Source organism: Brassica napus, chromosome C4 (assembly GCF_020379485.1).
Source record: "Brassica napus cultivar Da-Ae chromosome C4, Da-Ae, whole genome shotgun sequence".
Classification (NCBI taxonomy): Eukaryota; Viridiplantae; Streptophyta; class Magnoliopsida; order Brassicales; family Brassicaceae; genus Brassica; species Brassica napus.
Window position 1 is genome coordinate 40,866,864 of NC_063447.1, and position 24,811 is coordinate 40,891,674.

A 24,811-nucleotide genomic window follows, 5' to 3' on the forward strand; every position below is an offset into this window, starting at 1 on the left:
TGTTTAATTAGGTGAGGCTCAAGTGTTTGTGGGTATCAGCGATAACAAAAAATGCAAAACATTATGCAAAATCGCTGGAGAAACCGAGTATATTGATAACCACGTTTTCGAACTGCTCAAGTCTCAAATGATCAAAACCCAACAAATCTCAAACTCTAACCCCAAATTTAAACAACGCATCATCTCTAGTACACAAAATAAAAATAAAATGTCTAAATCAAATCTACTGAATGAGATATAAACATGAACTTCTTTTTTTTTTTTTTTTTTTTTTTAGAATCGACCGATTACTTGCAAATGTTTTGTGGTAATCAATCGATTCATATCTTTTTTTTTTTTTTTTTTTTTTAATATTTCAGAACGAAAACTTATACAAACCGAAATCGAATATATACACTGCGATGCAATCACACACTTACAACACCCAATTTTTCTATTTACACCTCTAGACACACAGGTCCGTGTCTAACCACCTAAATGTTCCGATCCTACCTAAGCAGTCGGATGAACCATGTCTACCCTAATCTCTCCATTGTTTTTGCACATGTATGCACATATGATCAGTGTGTAAGAATGCATGGAGATGAAATAAAAGGGTAAGGTGTAGGTGTGGTACCAAACTATTGATGAGTCTGGCCATTCAGGATTATTAAAGAGTGGTAAAATGTGGTAAAGAAAATCCTGAATGTGTATATGGTGTACCGTTTCCTGATGTTGATTCCTGGTCAAAAGAAATTAAATTCGTTAATGGTCAAAAATAGTTGAGTCGATTACAATTCACCGAGACTTGATAAAAGATTTAAGGAGAGGTTGTTTGGTCAAGTGGTTCCTCGGTTTGTCTGCGCTAACAGTCCTGAAAAATGGCCAATATGAAATGTAATGCACAACACACAAGGAAATAGTCTAATAATCATCACAGGGTCTGATAAAAATACGTAGAGAGTTTTTAGAGTTTTTTTTTTTTTTTTTTTTTTTTTTTTTAAAAACACAATCAAATCCGATAAAGTAAGAAAATAAAAGAAATAATAGCAATATGGTACATAAGTAGCATCCTCCCCCAGACTTACTTCACACTGTCTCGGTGTAAAAATAATTCCAAGAGAGATTATCGATCTGGCGTTGCGGTCAGTGCGCCTCTTCGAGCGCCTCTCCAATGCTCCATCATCATCAGAGTCCTCCGCTGCCTCAGGTCCAGCAGCGGTGTCGTGAGCGCCTGTGTCACACATGTGTCGTGATCGCCTTAGATCGACCGATCCATACATGTCGGATCGACCGATCTCTTACATGGATCGCCCGTTCTGTTTCTTTAGGATCGATCGATCTCTGCCTGATCGTGATACATGCCTGAAAATCATCTAAAAACACAACCAAAAATCAATTCACACAAGAAAACATAATCACAAAAGAGAAAGAAAATCAAACCATGTGGGTTGCCTCCCACTCAGCGCTTGTTTAAAGTCGCGAGCCTGACTATTTTGTTGTCCTTAGGCGAGATCAGGTTCCGATAAAGGAATGTTGGTTCCTTCTTCGGGTTTTGCATCTGTGAAGTAAGGTTTTAGCCTCTGCCCATTGACTGTGAACTTCCTCCCATTCTCTTCCAAGACAACAGCTCCATAAGGTCTAACCTCTGTGATGGTGAAAGGTCCGGACCAACGAGACTTAAGCTTTCCAGGAAATAGCTTGAGTCTAGAGTTGAACAGAAGGACTTTGTCTCCAGCAGCGAAGTCTCTCGGGATTATCTTTCTGTCATGCCACGCCTTAGTTCTTTCCTTGTAGATTTTGGTGTTCTCATAGGCGTTCAACCGAATCTCGTCCAGCTCGTTCAACTGAACCATCCTCCTTTCTGCAGCGGTTTTAATGTCGAAGTTCATCAACTTCGTTGCCCAAAAACCACTGTACTCCAATTCCACAGGTAGGTGACAAGACTTTCCATAGACCAGATTAAAAGGAGTGGTGCCCAAGGGAGTCTTGTAGGCGGTTCTATACGCCCATAAGGCGTCATCAAGCTTCACAGCCCAGTCTTTCCTTGTTTTGCCTACAGCCTTCTCCAAAATCCCTTTGATTTCTCGGTTCGATATTTCAACCTGCCCACTTGTCTGAGGATGATAAGGTGTAGCTACCTTATGCTTTACTCCATGTTTCTTCAGCAGTTTATCGAACGTCTTGTTGATGAAGTGAGAGCCTCCATCACTAATAACCACTCTCGGGATCCCGAATCTTGGAAAAATGACTGTCTTGAACATTTTCTTGACAACACTAGAGTCATTTGTCTTGCTGGCTACTGCTTCCACCCACTTGGAGACATAATCAACCGCAACCAGATGTACTCATTTCCATAAGAAGATGGGAAAGGGCCCATAAAATCAATTCCCCATACATCAAAAACTTCAACTTCAAGGATGAAATTTTGGGGCATCTCATTTCTCTTACTGATGTTGCCCTTCCGCTGACATGCATCACACTTTGAGACAAACTCATGGGCGTCTCTGAAAAGTGTAGGCCACCAGTAACCAGCCTGCAGGACCTTAGAAACCGTCTTGAATGTTGCAAAATGGCCTGCGTATTCTGAACTGTGGCAGTGGAAAAGAATCCCTTGCATCTCATTCTCCAGAACACATCTCCTGAATAAACCATCTGAGCATCTCTTGTAGAGGAAGGGATCATCCCAGTAGTAGTGGTTCACATCTCTCATGAACTTCTTCCTCTCATACCCCTTCAGGTTCGGTGGTTCAATTCCAGCACATAGGTAGTTTGCAAAGTCTGCAAACCATGGGAGATCATCCTGAATTTGTCTCATGACACAGCAATCAGCCTGATCCAAATACTCATCCTCCAGCAAGGTGATCACATAGACATTCTCCTCGGGTAATGTATCATCCAGTGGTGTTTCAGCTTCCACTCTCATTCGGGAAAGATGATCTGCCACTCCATTTTCTGCTCCTCTCTTGTCTCTGATCTCAATATCAAACTCCTGTAGCAGTAAGATCCACCTTAAGAGTCTCGGTTTAGCATCTTTTTTCGTCATCAGGTACTTCAAGGCTGCATGATCTGTGTGCACAATTACTTTCGAGCCCACCAAATAGGACCTGAACTTCTCGAAAGCATAAACTACTGCCAGCAACTCCTTCTCAGTGGTAGCATACTTGATTTGAGCATCATCAAGCGTTCGGCTGGCATAATAGATCACATGGAGTTTCTTGTCTTTTCTCTGCCCCAAAACAGCTCCAATCGCGTAATCACTTGCGTCACACATTATTTCAAATGGCAAGTCCCAATCTGGTGGCTGCACAATGGGAGCACTGACTAGAGACTTCTTGAGAATCTGAAACGCAGCGAGGCAGTCAGCATCAAAAACAAACTTCGCTTCTTTGCACAGCAGACGGGTGAGTGGCCTCGCTATCATAGAGAAGTCTTTGATAAACCTCCTGTAGAAACCGGCATGTCCCAGAAAACTCCGAATATCCCTCACTGTCCTAGGAGGCTGTAGGCTGGTCATAACTTCAATCTTTGCTTTGTCAACCTCGATACCCTGCTCTGATATCCTGTGACCCAAAACAATGCCATCTTTCACCATGAAATGACACTTCTCCCAATTTAGCACCAAGTTCTTCTCCTCACATCTTTCCAGCACCTTGCACAGATTAGCAAGGCAGTCGGTAAATGAAGAACCGTAGACTGAGAAATCGTCCATAAAAACCTCCATAATGTCCTCAATAAGATCAGTAAAGATCGACATCATGCATCTCTGGAAAGTGGCAGGAGCATTGCACAATCCGAAGGGCATTCTCCTGTAGGCAAAAGTACCGTATGGACAGGTGAATGTTGTCTTCTCTTGGTCCTCTGGATGAATGGGTATCTGAAAGAACCCGGAGTAGCCATCGAGAAAACAGTAGTAGGGGTGGTTGGCTAGTCTTTCCAGCATCTGGTCAATGAAAGGAAGTGGGAAGTGGTCCTTCCTTGTGGCTGAGTTTAGCTTCCTGTAGTCAATGCACATCCTATGCCCTGTGACTGTTCTGGTAGGAATCAGCTCAGCCTTCTCATTTGTGATGACAGTGATGCCACCCTTCTTAGGAACCACATGAACCGGGCTCACCCAAGTGCTGTCTGAAATTGGGTAGATCACCCCTGCACTCAACAGCTTTAGAATCTCCTTTTTCACAACTTCCATCAGTTTGGGATTCAGTCTTCGCTGGTGCTCTATGGACGTCTTTGACTCATCCTCCAAGTGAATCTTGTGCATGCAAAGATCTGGAGAAATACCTGTAATATCATCCAAAGAGTACCCCAATGCTTTTCTATACTTTCGCAATTTTGAAAGAAGCAAAGCGGTCTCCACATTATTCAGGTTAGCACAAATAATAACAGGATATGTGGAATTCGGTCCCAAGAATGCATACCTCAGCCCAGCTGGGAGGGCTTTAAGTTCCACCTTTGGAGCATTCTCCTCACTCCAATCTGGTTGGGAGGATGACGGTTTGACGGTTTTATCGGTGCCTGAGTCTTCAAGGCTGACATAGGCGACATGCTTCTCAATCGGTGAGGCTGAATCCAAAATCTCAGAAAATCCAACCACTTCTTGGTTCATGAACCCGAACTCACTCTCCCTTTGGGTCAATGCGACTTGTAGAGGATCATCAGTGTGCAACTCTTCATCCATTTCCTCCACCAGTTCAGTCAATGTATCAACCCAGAAAGTCTGTCCATCAATAGTCGGATTTTTCAGCACCTTCTCCACATTGTATCTCATCGCCATGTCTCCTAGACGTAAGTCTATATGCCCATTCTGTACATCAATCATGGCTCCAGCAGTAGCTAAAAACGGTCTGCCCAAAATGAGAGGATCTTTAGGTTCCTCTTCCAGCTCCAGAACTACAAAATCGGTAAGCACATATCCCTTTCCAACACCAACAGGGATGTTTTCTAGTACACCGACTGGTCTTCGCACTGATCGGTCAGCAAGGACCAAGGAGATCCTTGTAGGTTTGTAGTTCGTCATGCCTAGCCTCTCAGAGACAGAGAAAGGCATTAGGCTCACTCCTGAACCCAGATCGCAGAGACTCTTCTCAAAGGTAAGTGATCCAATGCGGCATGGTAGAACAAATGCTCCGGGATCTTCACGCTTTTTAGGCATGACATTTTGTAGAACTGCGCTACATTCCTCATTGAGCATCAACACACCACGCTCTAGGCTCATCTTATCGGTAAGAATCTCCTTCATGTACCTTTTAAGAGAAGGTACCATCTTCACCGCTTCAACGAATGGCAATCTCACATGTAACTCCCCAACAAGGTTCTTTAGCTTCTCGTACTCACGTTCTTTGATCTTCTGCCTTGGTCTGGATGGGTATGGAGCCTTAGGAACATAAGCAGGAGGCGCCACATACACCTCTTCAGGTTCAGAGGAATTTGGCTTTGTTGACCGATCCCGAAGGACCGGATCGATCGATCTCCTTCCCCTTGGATCGGTCGATCTGTTCTTGAGATCGGTCGATCTCTTTCTCATTCGATCCCTCAATCGTTTTTCCACTCCTAAGTGTTACAGCATTCACAAACTCCTTGGGATTCGTCTCTGACTTCCCTGGTAGAAATCCAGGTGCTGTTCTGCTGCTGGAGGCGGTTTGAGCAACTTGCTTTTCCAAAACTTTCAAATGGGTGTTCAAAGCTTCAAACTTCCCATTAAGCTCTCCATACATGTTATCCACCTTGGTGTTTATCTCTGCAGTGCTATTCTTCTGACCTTCTAGCACCATTTGCAGCATCTTCTTAATTTCGTTATCCTGAGAAGACTGTGACGAAGAGGCATTCCCTTGATTCTGGTAGTTGTTGTACTGCTGCCTTTGCTGAAATCCTGAGTTGCCCGAGTTGTTCCCCTGATATTGATTTCTGTTCTGATATCCTTGGTTGAACACACTCTGGTTCTGATTCTGGTTCTGCCTGTTTCCTGCCTGAGGGTAGGACTGATGTTGTGGATTCTCCACATTGTTGCTCCGGTAAGACAGATTATTTTGCTGATTTTGACTCCATCCAAGGTTCTGATTGTAGCCTCTGTTGTAGTTTCCTTGACCACCAATGTAGTTCACATCAGCTTGCATATCATCTGAATCATCACCAACAGTTTCTTGTGAGGAACGATAGCCTTGCTCCTCCACAAATTTCACAGATTTCTGATCTCTCTTGAGAAGCATCTCAATCTTGGCATTCAGCTCATCTATCTTCTTGGATTCATAACCAACACCCTTCTGGCTGGTGTCAAACCTTGACTTGCGGTTTGCTTTGCTGGATGACAGGTTGTTCAGCAAGGTGTAAGCTTCTTCAACAGTCTTGGTCATGAAATCACCATTACTTGCTGTGTCCATGGCATCTTGACTCTCTTCATGAACTCCATTATAGAAAATGTTCAGCAAGCTCACATCAGTGTAACCATGGTGAGGGCAGTCCTGTGTGTACTCCTTGAAACGCTCCCAAGCCTCATGAAAGCTTTCTGAATCAAGCTGCTGAAAGCTTCCAATTCTGCTTCTCAGATATGTGGACCTTGACTTGGTGAAGAAATGCTGTAGAAAAGCAGCTCTTGTCTCTTCCCATGTAGTAAGAGATCCTGGAGGGATGGACTTTAACCATCTGATAGCTTTATCAGCTAAGGAAAACGGGAACAACCTGCATTTCAAAGCGCCTTGAGGAACTCCATTATGTCTGCTGGTGTCACAGACTCGCTCAAAATGCTCCAAGTGATACATCGGGTCCTCAGACGGGTTTCCATGAAACGGATTTTTCTCCACCAAATTAATGAGACCAGTCTTGATCTCAAAGTCTCTTCTCTCAATGGGAGGTGGGCGAATCCCAGAACGATCGGCATAGAATGCATCTGGTGTATCATAATGTGCAAGCGTCATCCTAGGCATGCCATAGTCTCCAGCCTGTTGTCTTGCAGCTACACCAGCCTGCTGATTATCACCAGCATTGTTGCCTTCTCGTTCATCTACAGGAATTGGATTTTGCGGGTTGTCCTGAAACTGGTCTTCTTGGTGTTCAGCCATTTCAACCTCTTCAGCGGACTCAAGTCTTTTCTTTTTCACTTGTCTCTCTAGGCGGCCGAGCTCTAACTCCAAAGGTATTAAATTCGATGATCCTTTGCTTCTAGTATGAAATCCGCTCATTCACCTGAAAACACAAACAGAAAGAGAAAGACAGAAACATTAGACAAAATAAAAATGCTATAGTCTTAAACTGATCATTAACTCTAGGGTGACCAAATGGTCCCCGGCAACGGCGCCAAAAACTTGATGTGTCGAGTTTTAACCCGATTATCTAACTGCAAGTGCACAGTAAAGTACGCAGTAGTAATGCGGGATCGAATCCACAGGGACCGATGATCACACGTAGAGTTGCAGACAAGTTAATAGCTACAGCGAACAAAGATATAATTTTGATGGTTTTTATTTAATTTTCTTTAGTGTCACAAAACATAAACAAGCTGTAAAAAGATGATTTAAACGATTTGAAAACTATTTTAAAACAAACGTTGGGCATTGGGAATTCTCAGGGATTTCTTTTTAATCAAGATACAATTAATGGCAGACACAGGGATATATTAAGAACCGTCTAGAACTCAAACACGATATTAGAATTAACCTACTTCCGTAGCGCTAATTCTCTATGTTATAGAAATCTCCACACTAACTTCCGCTGAGTTTCAATTTCTAAACAAGCATTAAGAACAGGTTCAATATGTTCACAAAGCGCAATAACATCAACTTCCGAGGGTTAAGGACACTTTGCTCATCTAAAGTATTTTCGGAAGTTCAAACAATCACTTTCGGTGCATCAAACAATCTGAAATCATGAACTAAGTGATCAATTCAGTTCAAGCAGTAAGAAATCCATTAGATGAAGAACCAAAACGTAATCCCTTAGTCTACACACGTTTTATGAATCAAAACATCAAGAAATCCCCTATGAGAACCCCTAAACCCAACTAGATGACTACTCACACATAACTAAGCAAGAACAACACGATTTTGATGAAGAAAACATGATAAGATTGTATTAAAACAGAGTAAAGGTTCAGAAGATCTTCTCCAAATGGTTTTGAGATGAACTCCTTTACAAATCTTCACAAATCACACAAAACAAGTACAAAACTCTCAAATCTCTCTCAAGAACTTGTAAATCTCCTTCTTGGTCGCCCCTGGTCTTTTCTGAGTCCCAAAGGTCGAGTTCTTCTGTCTATTATTGAGGGGAGTGGGTAAAAAGGAGTGAAAAGCTCGTTTGTGCGTGTGGAGCCCGTAGAGCGTGGGATCGGTCGATCCACATGGACCGGATCGGTCGATCTAGTGCATGAAAGCGTGGGATCGGTCGATCCACATGTACCGGATCGGTCGATCTCACGTCCTGTGCGATCAATACTTCTCATTCGGTCCATTGTTCGGTCCATCTTGCTTCTGAATAAATTCCGAATGCGTTCTTTTCTTGCAAGCTATCTAGTAACCTGCATATTACACTTAAGAACACCAAAACGCATCAAATAGACCAAAACATTAATTAAAACCGACCATTTAATTTCTCCAAAACGAGTTTAAAACCGTTAAAAACACGGAATATCAACAACCCGTCCCGTGGACTCCACATGTCCAATGGACCCCAGATTGGCCTTGCAGAGCATCGATTCCAACCCTTAAGTTGTTGGTATGCTTGACGTTCCTCGAACCCAATACCTCAACCTTTAACAACATTTCCACATGACAAGTTGTCACCAGTTGATTTGCAGATCAATTGGTGACAACTTATCCCGTGTAAAGGGTGAAGTCTTGAGTTCGACGAACGCCAAGCGCACCAATAACCTAATTATCGATGTTTTGCAGGGTCAACCTAGAGTTTATTGGATGGATTATAGATATTGAGTGTAATGTTTTATTAGAATAGAGAATGTACAACATATGTACTGTGATACAAATGTGATTGAGAAGGCAGCAGTAATGAGAGAATATACAAGGTTACATATATGAGCTAATGTTATCTAGTTTTCTTATCACGCCCCCTCAAGCTGGAGGGACTGATGAAACTCTAAGCTTGACCCGAGATTGCTGAAAATGTTGTCTTAAGAGAGGCTTTGTGAGAGTATCAGCCAATTGATCTCTTGTAGAGACATGTTGAACTTGGAGAATACCTGCTTGTATCTGCTGTCGAACAAAGTGATAATCCAGAGCTATATGCTTCATACGAGAATGGAATACCGGATTTGCACAGAGATAGGTCGCACCAATGTTATCACAATAAACAACTGGAACGGCAGGTGGCTTGAAGCCAAGTTCGGTGAGAAATGCTGTGATCCAGTTGATCTCTGATGTGATATTAGCCACAACAAGGTACTCAGCTTCGGTTGAGGAACGAGAAACACCTTTTTGTTTCTTTGATGACCAAGATATGGGGTTACTGCCAAGATAGTATGCGTTGGTGGAAACATTGTCATGGGAATCTCCAGCCCAATCAGCATCCGAGAAGCCATGTAAGGTCATAGGTGTTGCAGCTTTGAGGAAGATACCATGCCAAGGTGTTCCAGCAAGGTATCTTAGAACCCTCTTCGCACCTAGCCAATGTCCATCTGTTGATTTATGCATGAATTGGGACAGACGGTTCACAGCGTACGTGATGTAAGGCCTGGTAAATGCAAGATACTGCAAGCTTCCTACAACCGATCGATATTGACTCGCATCCTGGAGAGGCTTGCCGGTGCTTAGTGTGAGCTTTGGCGACGATGGTAATGGTGTAGCTACTGGTTACGCTTCCATCATATTGTTTTAGCAAGTAGATCAAGTACATACCGCCATTGCATCAGTTGAAGTCCGGTAGCCGTTCTTGTAGCCTCAATGCCAAGGAAGTAGCGAAGGTCTGTTGGGTCTTTAATAGAGAAACGCGGAGCAAGTGATTCAAGAACCTTCCCGATGACAATGTGATCATTTCCAGTAACTAATATATCATCTACGTACACAAGTACATGGCGGCGAATAGAACGAAAAGAGAAAAAGGGGTTTTAGGTTACTAGGTATCGTTAAAGCTCTGATACCATATATATATTGAGTGTAATGCTTTATTAGAATAGAGAATGTACAACATATATACCGTGATACAAACGTGATTGAGAAGGCAGCAGTAATGAGAGAATATACAAGTTTACATATATGAGCTAATGTTATCTAGTTTCCTTATCATGGATAGGGTCCACAGGACGTGTTGTGACAAAAATAGTCACGAAAAAATGTGATTAACAGCAGATAATCAACAAAAATATATTTATGCCAAGATTTAGTTACGAATTTTGTGATTATTATAAACTAGCTAAGAATTTGTCACGATTTTTTCTTGACAAAGTAACTCTCTCTCTCTCACACACACACACACACACACACACACACACTATTAAGATAGCAGAACACATGATTGGGTGTTCTAATAATAAACAACCAAACGGGGAGACAAGTAAAAAGATAAAAGAAATCAATAATAAGAAGAACAAAATGTAATAGGAAAAGATCCCTAACTAAAAAATTGTACGACCTTTGAATTTATTTGGTCAAATTATTCGCACTGTTGGTAGAACTCCACGGTGGGATTAATTCGCTCAAATCAAAGTTGGAGACTTCAAAAAAGAATATGGGGTCCTGGGGATTTGTGTAGTGATTATGAGTAATGATCAAAGCAGCTTCTTCCACCCAGCCTTGCCAAAGGTAAACATGAAAAGCACAATGCACATCACAAAAACACCCAACACCAAGTAACCAAAGACGCCATTTGTGCTGTACAGCGGAATCGGTATGTTCATTCCGAATAAGCTGACGACTAATGTCCCTGCAGATATTGCAAAAGAAGCTCTACTTATCATCAGCTTAAACACAAGCGAGCGGTTACGTTTATCTTTCTGTTTTATCTTCACGTAGTCTTCTGTGTCGTCAATGTATTTCCTCATTGTATGGAGCTTGTTCCGCGTTCCCTCCACTTGTATCAAATATGCTTCCAGCAACATCTCCAGATCCTCCACGTCCTCTTGCTGGCTCTGGATGACTTTCCTTGTTAAGTAGAATTCTGCCATGTCTTTATCATCATCTAATAAGTGTTCAATTTCATCTTTCACCTTTTGTACACTGGCTATTAAGCATGTGAGATTACTTTTCAAGCTTCGTACGATGCGAAGATTCTCCCTGGTGACTTTCTCAATTAGTTCAGCAAGAACAGGCAAAGCTTCTGTCTCCAAGGATGTAACTCTGGTATCAAAGAAAGAGCAGACAACCTCGAATGCACTCTCGAGGACCTGAAATTCAAATGGAAGCTCACTCTGAATGCCCTCTTCAGCTTCTTGCGAAGATTGTATATCTTCCGGTACATTCCTCTGAGGAAACTGTTTCTTTAGTTGGTCAATGATGGAAAGTACTTGAAGGCGGAGAGGATCCAGCAGCAACACTTCGTTTGCGGTAACTATCGCCTTGATGTTCTCCAAATTGACAATAATAGATTTCTCCCTGCCTGCAGATGGAAATATAAATTGAAGCTATGTTGTTTCTTAATTCCCAACAAGTCAGGAAAAAAAAATTTACTAAACTATTCCAAAATATTACCGAGAATGTTCGAAGAGCTGGAGAAAAGAGGGCCACGAATCCTTAAATCCCTAGCAGGAATGGAAACACGTTTCATGATGGTTCTCGTGTCGCATTCAATCACTTCCGTGTTTCCGTTCCGAGAAAACCTCATCCACGGCATTGCTCTTCTGGTTTTCTTCTTCCCATTCCCCTCCCTTCCGCCTGCATTAATTGGTATAGGAGCCGAAGGCATCGATGTCTCGGTGTCATTCTTCACAGCACCGTCTTTGTTCTGGTGGCAGATGCTCAGATAACTTTGATTCGACATCAAATCTAGCTGTGGAACCGTACGGATCTATAATTGCTTCTTTTACCTTCCTTGAGCTCTAAGGCTACTTCTTTTTTATTATAACAAAAAAAATGTCTAATTCAAAATACTTGAGCTGAAACCGTTTTTCAAAGATAATTATATTTTCAAGGTGGAGAAAGAGCTAGAGAAAAAAAAAGAAGCAAAAGCAAAGAAGGGAGAGGACTTTCCAAGACTTTCAATGAAGGGTAATGCGTAGGGCGAACAAAGTGCAGGTGATTTTAGTTATCAAGCAAATCGGTAGCGAAAAGAGAGATAGGACTTACTAAGACTTTAAGAGTTCCAGTGAAGGCTTCTCTGTCTAGGGCAAACAGTGGAGCCGCCGATTTCAATTACACAAGTTTTTAGTAATTTTATACTTGATAAATCTCTAATTTATTTTTGATAGTCTAACTACTTGATAATTGTTGAATAATTAGCTTTTTTAATAAATAACTTTATGTACATGTTGTTTATTTCATGCATCATCATAACTTACGTGGATATGTATTGCATGTTACGTTGTTAGCAACTGATAATCCTAGAAGTAATAAATGAGTTGACTGTTGAATAGTTTTGGTTACATATTTAACTAGTTTAACATTTGCGATATGGACGGGATTTGTGCGGAATGAACATTGTATATGCAAATTAATTTATGTATTAACTTGTTTTACATTCTTTTACATATTATGAGATAAGAAAAAAAGATACATATTGAATAATTGATAAACCATTAACTATTACGTAGTTGTGCAGAATGAAAATTGTATATGCAAATTAATTTATGTACTTACTTGTTTTACATTCTTTTACATATTATGAAATAGCAAAATAATAAATACATACTTTATATGATAAAGCACGAGTCACTCAACCAATTATGTTCTGCCACATAATTTCAAAATAAGTATATTTAAAGTTATAAAAACATTAAGGTGATGATTGTTTGAATTAGTTTTTGGTTTTGGTTTTTAGATTTTGGCTTTTCATTTTTAGGTTTTTGGTTTTGATTTTCAGTTTTTGGTTTTGGTTTTTCAAAAAATTGTCAATGCATCATTTTAAAATAATAAAACAAAGTAGCAATAAAATATTTATTTTCCATTAAAATTTATTAAAACGTAGTGATTATTGTTTAAAAATAAAAATATATTAACATGTTTTGAAATTAGTTTACTTTTAAGTATCATACTAAAATATAAACCACAAAATATCTATAAATTATACAAAATTAAAAATACATAAAATTTTAAAAAATATTTATAAATTTTGTTATATATAAATATATTTATTTTTAACACTTGAATGGCTATTTTCAAAATTTATATAATATATTGTATTAATGTTTTTTATAGAAATTAATAACTAATTGTTTACAGTTAATTAATATTATATATAAATATCAAAATTTAGTTACAGATATGAGACAAATAAATTATTTTACCTTATTTTTTAAATGATATGTTATCTAAAAAAAATTGTATGGAAAATTTTTCTTTATGAAATATTATTGATTTAATTATTAATTACATAAATGCAGTACTTTCTATAAAAAAAAGAAAGAAATTTCATTTTTTATTAAAGACTCACAAAAATGGATTTTTGGTGTTTCTTCATAAATTAGTTGAAATTTTGAAAAACTAATTTCCCTAAAATTGAGGGAATCCATTTGTCAAAAATCTTGATTGGCAAATCAAATAATTTTTACAAAAAAAAAACTAAAAGCTAAAACTTGATTGGATGAAAAATGGTTTCTACAAAAACAAAAACCAAAAACTAAAGCAAAAACAACAAACAATCAACCTATAAAGCACAATAGTGCAAAAGGCTAAACATGTGTTAATATAATTTTTTTTACTTGAAAACAAAAATATTTCCTCAATCCACTTATCTGACGGTTCTTCTCCTTACACCTCCACGATCTACCAATCTCTGAATAACTACATTCACTTTATCATTTACATTTGTACGAATCTCTGAATAACTACTTCCACTACTTCTGACGGTTCTTCTCCTTACACCTCCACGATCAACGAATCTCTGAATAACTACCTCCATTTCTACTCTATTAATTTAGAGTCCTACTTTTTATCTATTTAGAAATGTTGTCAATTAAATTTTAGATGGTCCAACAAAACAAGTAACAGTATTTAGAACATCAATACTATTAAAATAATACAATTCCTATTTATCAACCTTATTCCAATGTAGTATATTACATAAATTACCACTGATTTTTCTAACAGAATTTATTCTTTCGCTAAAGTATTTTCTTCCAACTTAATTTGGTTCTGTTACTTAATTAGGTTCTAACACATAGCTATCTTTTTACGAGCTGATACTTACGAGATCCACTAATATTAATGGACACATATGTTTTTCATATACAAAGACGTTAATCCTTTAGGTTCCATTTGATGTTTATAGATTACAATTATAGCTCCAACATTTGATGTTTTTGTGTAAAAAAATTACAATTATGGCTCCAACATTATAGTATAAGTTCTAATTCCTATTACAATAACATGCGATCTGAAAACATGAAAACTATATCATCTTCAAATATTATTTCTATCCACCATGGAAAGAAAACTAGCTTCTATGAGGCTTTCAGAAATCATGTCTAGGAAAATATGTTTTCTTGCAGGCATTTTAGCAGCTTCATAATCAAAATATATTAGGCGTGATCAATATATTTACTGATTCATTGAATGTTTTTGACTTCAAAATATCTTGACCCCAAGTTATGCCATTTTTGTTGAAAATATTTAATTCAAAAAAATTAACTAAATATAATCCCTTACATAAAAAAATCATAACAAGTTTATTTGACTATGGTACATTAATATTGTAAAAAGCCATTATTGAATACCATCTAATACATTTAAGTAGTATATATATTCTTTTTTTATTCCAATATCTAACATATATTTTAATAAACTTATTTAACTATCAAATCAAAATCTTAAAAAATATTTGCTTGGTTTGTGTATTATTCAAAATGCATATTTTAACCATATTGATTTGTTATCACCATGTACAATATATTCTAACATGTAAATGTGGGAAATTTTTTTATAATTTGAAAAACTTATGCCTGCAAGAATTAGGTTATTCACAAGATCAATTTCTCATAAAAAATATTGTAGTATATCAAATATGAAGTATCTACAAATTAGACTATTTCTTTAACCATGATTTTTAGATTTTGATCAACATACAATAAGGAAACTTAACAACTAAATAAATTAGATAACCTATTTAACTAAAAATGTAAAAATAATAATTATTGAATAACTTAAATATAATACCTATCAGCAACAATTCTTAAACATCTAGCATCATATGCATATTTAATATTTATTGTGACACCCACATCGTTCAAGTAAATCAATATGTGTTTTTAGGTCTGTGCACAATTACCCGAAACGAAGAATGGAATCATATTGAACGTAAAAAAACATTGAAATCAAATTAAATTTCATAAATATCCACACATATTTTACCTCTTTTGAACCAAATAAAAATTCGAATGACTACCCGAATTTATAAGATAAGAGTTTATATACCTTAAGATATTAATAATATTTAGTTGCGCAATGACCAAATATTCTAAATACTCTTTATAATCAAAATTATTTGAAAAACAGTTACCCAAAACTGTTTATCTACTATATCTCAAATTATCTGAACTACCCAATAATTTATCCAAATACCCAAATTACCCAATTTAGTTTTTAGAAAATGAAGTATCCCTAAAATTTACTCAAATTAACCAAAATTATCTAAAAATCGGAATCAAGGAGAAACCGGATTAGATCCAAAATTTTCTCAGATATTAGTTGGTTCCAAACTTTTTTATCTGAAATGATTCAAAAACCGAACCTAAACCGAACATAAACTGAACCAAATTTTATACAACCTAACGGATCTTATATCTATGGAACCGGAAAACCAAAAACCAAACTAACCATACCAAGCCAAACCAAAAAAAATGCCCGGAGTTGGATTTATTAGGTGGCAAAATTTTGGGTCCATTCGAATAACTTACGTGTTTCAGTTCAGGTTTGGCACAACTTTTTGGATCGATTTGGTTCAGTTCTTTTCGGTTTTGGATATTTTTTTCCAGCCTTAAAACTTTGATAAAAAAAATTCATATAATCGTATGAGTTTTAAAAAAAACACGGTTTTATTAAAAAAAAGAAACATAACCCGCGTTTTAGCGCGGATCAAAATCTGGTTTATCATTTAAATTTGTGCAAATATATTCTATTGCATATTGCTTAAGAGTCACGTTTTCTCTTCTTTAATCCAGTATTCCACAAACTCGATGTGGACATGCCACTTCTTCTTATGTTATTATCCCTTAATCAGTTAATCTCTTTAGATCTCCCTGACATGCAATGTTTTCTTCGATACACTCAAGGTTATACTTTTTTCATTATGCACACCTGTTTTAGTTGCAAATATGCCAATGAAGAGGAGACACCAAACCAGAAAAGTGATCATTCTTAAAACCTTATGTACTTTTTCTAGAGTGTAAACGAACTAGAAGGTGCTTTGTGTTGGTGAGTGGAAATTCTCAGAAGAAGACGTGGCTGAGCCAGTCTAGCTAATTTTTATTACTCAAATAATTTCTCAGTCAACACTTTTGAAGCTAGGAAAATTTCCGTCAAGACAAAGGACAAAAATGGTTCAGAATTAAGATCTACATAATTACTCTACTAGATCATTATAAATTGTCTCAATTTCAAAGCAAACTGCTCGTGGAATATAATGGTAAAACATCTGAATGTCTTAATATAAGCAATGTGGGGGGGGGGGGGGGGGGGGGGGGGGGGGGTTGTTTTTTCTAGAGATCAGTTTGGATATTGGATTGGTTCTATGGTTCTATTTTGTTTTAACAATCGTCAGTGTTTTTTTCTCAACTATTTTACATTCTGTCTTTTATAAACTTTGCACGTTGCAGCATATTCAATTATTTTATCATTTTTGTGATTTCTCTTCTTTTTTGTCATCTTGTGATTTCTTTTGAAAGGGCTACTGAATAGCAAGAATATCTTTCTTGGTTTATTTACCAAATCAACATGTTTTAAATTATATATAGGTCGAATAACAGATTCCTTTATATAAAAAGTATAATATCTTCAGAACACAAAATTCAAAATTGATCTATGAAAACGTCCAAAGTAAAAGACATTTGAAGAGTTGGACGGCAATGTATTTTCCATATTATAGTTTTTTTGGAAGATGGATGTGTGTTTATAAAGCAAGTAGATATCAATTTGCCGGTGGAACTGAAGATCGATTTTTTTTAGTTTGATTTAAGTACATAGGTTCGAGTGTATATATATATGTAATTCCACATTTAGTAATGCTTTGCAATACATGAATTTCTTTATGTATATTTAAGCACAATGATCATGGGAACTAACACTGTAAACTGTTGCAAGAGAAACATAACAGCTACACAAACCTTGCAATAAAAAATGAATTTGATAAAAATGTTACTAATCACATTGCCCGTCTAAAAAAGAAGAAGATAGTTTTAATAAAATGTCAGTAAAATCTTCTCGTTCTATGCTTATTGGTACTGATTCTAGCATTCTTATTAAAATTAAGAGTTATTATTGGTTTGATAATGTCTAATAACATATACAATCCATTGTTATTCAAAAAATTTAATTTTTAATGATTCTATAATTCTATCAAATTCTAATGTTATTGAATTGGAATTCTTAACCATTTAACTTACAAAACAAAATTTTCAAAATAATGCATACATATTCAAGATTTTTAAAATCATTATAATAAAATAGTTTCATTGACTTTTTAATATAGAGCCATTTTAATACTCTTTACAAATTTAACAAATCTGTTGATTTTAAGACACTCTAACTAAATTCAATTCACACTATGTCTCCAAATTATAATAGAACTCAAGTATCATCTACAAATATTGCAATGTAATACATGGAGAATTAACATCCGACAATCAATTTTACTACAAACCATACTACTTTAACATAACAAAGTAATCATTTTTTATTCCCATACGCAGTACGGGGTAGTATACTAGTATTGAATAATTGAGAAGCCATTAACTATTATGTATATAATTAGGCGCAAGCGCATAAATAAAAACAATAACTTTTGTTTTTACAATCATTTTATGGTAAGTAAATCTAAACAATTATTTTTATTTATTTTGTATGGTATAAAATTAAATTTAAATAATGTTAAGGACATCAAAATGCTATTCTATTACTCAACCTTGAGATGGTTTGGGAATCCAGACCAAAATAGAAAAACCAACAAAAACTATATTCCTATGAAAAGCTCGAGCAGTCTTGGCTAACGTGTCTGCTATCCGGTTGTGTGCTCTCGGTATGTGCATGATCTTAAAGTCCTGGAATTTTCCATGAATTAGTGATAGCTCTCCTAGTTTTGTTGAGAAGCTTGGCCGAGATGACGGATCCCGAATCATTGAAATGATATCCTGGAAGTCTGTTCCGAATTTCTGGCATGTTGTGTGGTGAAGCATATTCTCTATGGACCAAATAAGAGCATCTAATTCTGAATGCAAATGTGATAATCGTCTCCCTTTTTTTTCGCAACCCTAGGAGTTGTTGTTTTCCAAATCGTTTAGCAATACCCAACCATACCCACTATATTGTGATTCCGAAGACCATGATCCATCTACCAAACAAATACTCTGGATATGACTTGTGCATTTTTGTGTATGCTATGGTGGTTATGCATTTTCTGAAGTTCTTTAGTTAGCATCAAACTTATGCTAGCCCGAATTACCCTAGAGCTAATCGTCTCTCTCAAATAAGAGATCGGATTGTAGTATTTAGGGATCAAATCCACAGGGAGTGTGGACACACAATAGACTATGAGAAATCAGAGTTTAGGTAGGTAATAAATATAAAAGCAGTAAATTAATAAAGCAATAAATATATGTTGTAAGTAATATGGGATAAGCTCTAGACTTAGGGTTTCAGGTAATCAAAACTATGAGTTATAGATGCTAAGGATGTGTGATTTACCATCCTAGAACTCGAATGCAATAGTAAGATATCCAACTCTCTCTGTGAGTCTAATCAGATGTCTAAATCCTATATTCCAACTCCTGCATGCGAATAAGGAACGAGTGTCAATCGATACTACAGATTTTTGATCGATACTACAGAGTGTCAATCGATACTTATTTTGACAAGCATTAACGCTCAAATCGATATGTTCATTAAAGTAATTAAACTAGCTCTCGCATGCGCCTAACAACCTAGCTCAGCATAATTATATTCAAGTAATGAACTCACTTTCCTGGTTGTTAATTATCCTAAGTCCAAGGTTCTAGTTAGCTAATCTAGAACACAAGCAGTTAGATCAATTATGTGAATGATCAAATTAAATCACCCTAGCAGTTCTATGTTTCAATAATTCATCAAAACTCTAATAAACCATAAATCTAACATGATGATTACTCATACATAATTAAGCAAGACATAAAAAAAAACTAAATGAATTTCATAAATAGATAGAGTAATAGATACTGGAGCTCCAATACAAAGCTCTGAAAGAGTCTTGATCTTCTCTCCAAACTAAACACTTCTAAATAAATATGTCTTCTAAAGCGTGTCTGCCTAAACAATGGCTTAGAAACTATATATACTAGGGGCATTGCCCCTGTGCAAGCGCGGGGTTGTGGACAGAGTTTTTTTTTCATCTCAATATTTGATAGGGTTATTGTAGTTGTGAATTTTGCGGTTTGGGTTGATCATTGTTTTTCAAGTTTTTTATTGTTATAGGGTTAGAGTTGTGATGCTGAACTGTGTAGGTATTGTTCTCCACTTATGAAGGACTAAACTGTATTAGTAATGTGATTGATATAGTTCGTGGTGTTGCTTGTTGTGTCACTGAGACTTATTTTTTGTTTGTCTTTTTAATTTGTTTCTTGTATTGTTGAGAGTACATAAATTATATTAAGGTTGTTGAGAGTATCTTTTGTTTCTGAATATTTTTTTTGCAGCTTAGTTGTGTAAGTTGTGTGTATTAAGTAATAATTTTTATTATCCTTATTATGTTTGTTATATGTTTTATTTTTATTTTTTAACTTGTTGCTTTTACCAGACATTTAAAACAAATACATGAAGACTTGTAGAAATAACTATAAAATGAGTGACAATTCTGAGTATTTGGGCCTTAATGGGTTTTAAACGAATTTATGTATTTCTCATAAGAAGACAATAGCATTGGCCTGTTGACATTGAACATGTAAGATATTTTCATAAGACAAGAGTAGTGAGCAGGTGGAGATGTTGTTGCCGCCTTTGTGTCTGTTGGGATTGTCTCTTGTATCTCTTGGTGTGCATGTGTTTGTTTCTCTTTTATTTGATGAGTAACATGTAAACAAAAATCGTTGTTAGTTGTATTTATCAGAGTTCATAACTTGCTATGCTTTTTTTGTTTAGGTGATTTCACTGATCTTGGTTGTCGTCTTCGTCTTCTTCGTAAGCATCTGCGAAAGTAAGTTTGTAGATTGTTAAATAGCTGGCTGTGCAGTTTGTATTTGTTTAGCTGACTCGATGTATGTGTCGTTGAGTTTTAGTTGAGGTGATTGGTTTGGTATATTTGTTTTGAAGTTTATTTATAAGATTAGACAAAAAAAGAGAGATGATCATTAATGATTCATATTTTTGGGGATTCTAGTTTTTGGTGTTTTGATTGTTTGGGTTGTTGTGATTTCTTTTAAGCTGTAAAATAAAGGTTTGTACGAAATTAGTTTGATGAGTAAGGGAGATAAATAGACGACCACAGATCTTGGGTATAAAATATTTTTGATCATTGATGTTAGCCCAATATATACAGTAATATGAAGGGAATTGTGTGTTGGTTGTTTCTTACGGGTCAATGAGGAGACGGATAACGACTCGAACTGTTTCTTTGGTGAGGTCAGAGCCCTAGACAGAACGGATTTGCCCATCCACATCTGCGAGTTTAAATATCAGTTATGATATCTAACAATAATATAAACTCAGCTGCAATATGATAATATACATGAGAGTTCAAGGTTTATGTTCGCAATCACTTGGAAATTGTCGAACAGCCTAATCATGACTGGAGATTAATCTCAGGAGCACCCGTGATGACTTCATCAATAATGGTTGGTGGGATGAATGAGGAATGGATGATCAGTTATCTTGTACATTCTTGAGCACCTAGCAACCTCAAAACGATCGACTTTCACAGTAGAACCGACTTTCAGAGATGGCTTGTAATGATTAGCACGTCCGGCGGGAATGTACCCATCAATCACAGAATCTGTAAACAATATTATTCAACAAAGAATAAGGAAATCAAATAAAAACAATTATGTTAGATAAGTGTGATAGATCGAAGATTAACATTGATTCTGCTAGAGTATCGTTTCCTGATGAACATTAATTCCTCTCTCTTCTCTCTTCTCTGAATCTTTTCTTTCTTTTATTTTATTTTATTTTTCCTGATGAACATTGATTCTGCTAGAGTATCGTTTCTGTTCATCCCTTTTTCTTTTTTTCTGCAAAGTGTAGGCGAAGAACGAGGTCACATGAAATTTTCTACCCCTCGCTTTCAGCTTTGTGGGATCACCCATTTGAATTAAAATAGTGGGGTCATAGGAAATTTTCCTACCCTTCTGCATCTTAGGAAATCATCTCAATCTTTTCTTTTCTTTTCTTAGATGCCAAAGTGAGGTGAGATGTAAACCATAAACACACAGACTTTTACCTTCTAGACTTGCAGGAGGAATCTGATCAAGGGAAGAGGGTGGTATTGGTTTTAGGATGATTCATTAGTTTAATCTATCCCTACTGGTGAAACAATTGTGAAGATTAATCCAATATCCAGTTTCTCTTCTGGTTCGGATTTTGCGTGGAAAGTATTATCAACTAAGTTTGCCTTTTCAAATTAGTGTTGTAGATACCTCTTCATATGTATGGACTTTCTTATCAGCCATAAGGAAATTGCTAATTTTATTGATTAGACAGAAGATTCATCCAGGGTTTGATGTAAAGGCATGGAGGATCCTTAGATTATAACTACACCTGCAATGTCAAATGTTCTTGTTGTCCATCCTAGAATGAAAATTATCGATTTCATTATAGATGATTCAAAGGAATGTGATATTGAAATAATGGAGAACTTCATTGCACAAGAAGATATATTGTGATTCAGAACTAGGCCATAAGGCGGTCCTTACATCGAAACACATATTTTTAGAGCTTTACAAAAAGTGTGATATACCATGGATTTTACCACTTTTAGACCATGGTATATATATAGTTTTAGAGTCTATTATATGTGTTTGGAGTCTGTTTTAGAGTATTTTCAGGTTCAGGTACGTTCTGGAGAACTTTGGTGATTTTGGAGTTTTTTGAGGTGCAGAACTGCATAGATGCGTTAGATGTTTAACTATGGATGGAAACCTTCCCACGGTGAGATTTATCTGATCTTGTGACACAAGGTATAGCTTTGAGTTATATTTCCAATGTCACTCGTTTGAGGTCAATCAGCATGCTATAGAATAAGTTATGCTTTTTTTTGCTGAAGAGTGGTACGTCTACCTCGCGAGAGGAAGCTGTAGAGAAAATGAAGGAGTGTCGATCGACGGCCAACCCTTGGTGTTGATCGACAGTGATTCCAGAACAAGAGCCGAGTATATTTCAAGATCGACTTAGGCCTAGAAGCCACCACAAAATTACCAGAATGACCCTGGACGATTTGAAACCCTATTTATGTGTCTTCTAAGCCATTGTTGGCGGCTAAGCTTTTTTACGTTTTCCTCTATTCATTGTTCTTAGTTTTGGGGTTGGAGAGAAGAGAGAAAATCCTTCAGATTCCTCTTGGAACTCCATTGGTTTTGGTTTATTATTGATTTTTATTTCATCTATTCATTCTATGATTTCTGTGACAACTATCATGTCAGAGTATATCCACCTACTACGTTTAGGGATTTTCAAGGGTTTGAATGAAATTATGAATTATAGGATTGCTAGGTTGTTTTTATATTCCTACACCAGGGTAAATTGTAATAATAGGATCTGGAAAAATTGGAAAAGAACGAGAGTGTGACTGATTATTTGAACCTAGAATCGTAGGACAATTGGGAGGCACTAGAGTGTAATCCCGAATCGTGTTGGATTTGATACCTAGGCGCATACGAGAGTTGGTCTAGGAATTTAGTCGAACATTATCGATCTGAGCGTTAATGCTTATCTGAGGAAGCATCGATAGATACCTAGTCAATAGTATCGATCGACGCTCATTCTTTGTTCGCATGCGAGAGCTGGAACAAAGACTTAGTCATCTGATTAGTAATTTCATGCAAGAGCTGAATTACTTATTTATTGAAGTCGAGTTCTACAATCAACCCTAAGCATCTATAGATTATAGTTCTGATAACTTAAATGAAACCCTAAGTCTAGCAACCCATCCTTCCATCACAACAAACTCCTGATTTACTGCTTTATTATTGACTGCTTATACATTATTTGATCTAGCATAGTCTGAAGCTAAAGTCTATTGTGTGAGATATCGAGTCTCTGTGGATATGATCCTTAACTACTGCAACCGATCTCTTATTTGAGAGAGTTTCTCTTGAAGGTTAATTTGATCATATCAGAGTGGTGCACTATTAAGTTTGGATAATGAGATGACATACATATCGTAAGGTCGAAGAAGATGTCGTATATTCAGAGCCAAGTATAACGCAGTTCCAAGCCTTCACTTGGAAAATTAATGCTCTTCAAAATATATGTCATTTTATATGACAATAAGTCACATGACATGTGGCTATCATAAAGAATTTGACTCCTCGTCATACGCAATATAACAATATTTGTCTAGATATAGGGAACATGATGAGTCTGTAACTCATGTTGTTTTTGAATGTCACCATGTTTACAAGCATGGGCCTTAACAGCTAGGTCTTCTAATTCGAATATATTCCTTGTCTCCAGTATAATATGGATTATATTGTTTTCTGAAGAACAATATTGAAGATTCAAAACTGGACAAAGATCATTATTTGTGGATAATCTGGTATCTCATGAAAGATAAAATGATAAATTGTTCAGAGAGATTGACTCACTTGAGCCGATCAGATATGCATGCATAAGGAGAATGTATTGTTAGGCATGGTTCACGAAAAATTCACCAGCAGTTAGTTTGAGTCAACCACTACCAACATTAATATCTCAAGCATTATGATTAGAGAATATATGTTTGATAGATGATTTTTGGACCTCCAAATCGATCTTTAGTGGCTGGGTTGGAAATATACTTCTCGATAAACCTAACTTATGGATACATAAAATCAAAGACGAAGGGAATCTGATTTGCACTCAGATATAGAAATATTTGGTTGGATAATGGGAAGCATGTTACATCACTTACGTGCCATCAGACTAAAAGGACCTCATGTATGATCGATTTTCTCAAAAAAGTTGAAAGAGATAACAGAGCTGCGAAGAAGATTTCACGATACTATACATACGTCGGAGATAGAATGCGATTAATAATTCTTTAGGTAGAACTGCACTGTTAGTTATTATATTTTGATTTATCTACCCAACTCATTTTTTGACTAATAAAATAACTTTTTTGTGGTTGACAAAAAAAAAAAAATTTGTTGTGAGGAAAAAAATTACAGAAAATAATAAATATAAAATACCACTTCTTAGAAATTAAAAGTATAAAACTCAACAACAAACGGTTACAAAGTTTGTCTTTTATTTTACCCTTCTTTATTATTTTACAGAATTTAATAATCGGAGCCTGGAAGTTAATTCTTTTTTTTTTCCACTGAAATTTTATTAAACGGGTCATGGTCCAAACTGGACCAAGCCCAACA

General features: G+C 36.5%; 1 protein-coding gene, 1 non-coding gene and 1 pseudogene across 2 annotated transcripts; 1 reads left to right on the plus strand and 2 right to left on the minus strand.

Annotated features, from left to right (window-relative positions):
- Nucleotides 1–1,006: 1,006 nt before the first annotated feature.
- Nucleotides 1,007–3,994, minus strand: LOC106417170 (annotated as a pseudogene).
- Nucleotides 3,995–6,417: 2,423 nt separating this feature from the next.
- Nucleotides 6,418–6,524, plus strand: LOC125586686. The gene has a single exon (XR_007323221.1). It is a non-coding gene; the product is annotated as a small nucleolar RNA R71 (small nucleolar RNA).
- Nucleotides 6,525–10,468: 3,944 nt separating this feature from the next.
- LOC106428000 (magnesium transporter MRS2-4-like) lies at nt 10,469–13,155 on the minus strand. Its single transcript, XM_013868737.3, has 2 exons — nt 11,607–13,155; nt 10,469–11,514 (listed from the first exon to the last, which is right to left on the minus strand). Exons 1-2 carry the CDS (start codon nt 11,893–11,895, stop codon nt 10,688–10,690), a joined length of 1,116 nt encoding a protein of 371 aa, XP_013724191.2. The 5' UTR covers nt 11,896–13,155; the 3' UTR covers nt 10,469–10,687.
- Nucleotides 13,156–24,811: the final 11,656 nt, after the last annotated feature.

What these genes read in the sequence shown, in the direction of transcription:
- LOC106428000 (XM_013868737.3), bottom strand. Translation starts at nt 11,895, where the DNA reads ATGTCGAATCAAAGTTATCTGAGCATCTGCCACCAGAACAAAGACGGT. An exon ending in CAGCTCTTCGAACATTCTCG is followed by an intron (nt 11,515 to 11,606) that starts GTAATATTTTGG and finishes TTCCATCTGCAG; the next exon opens with GCAGGGAGAAATCTATTATT.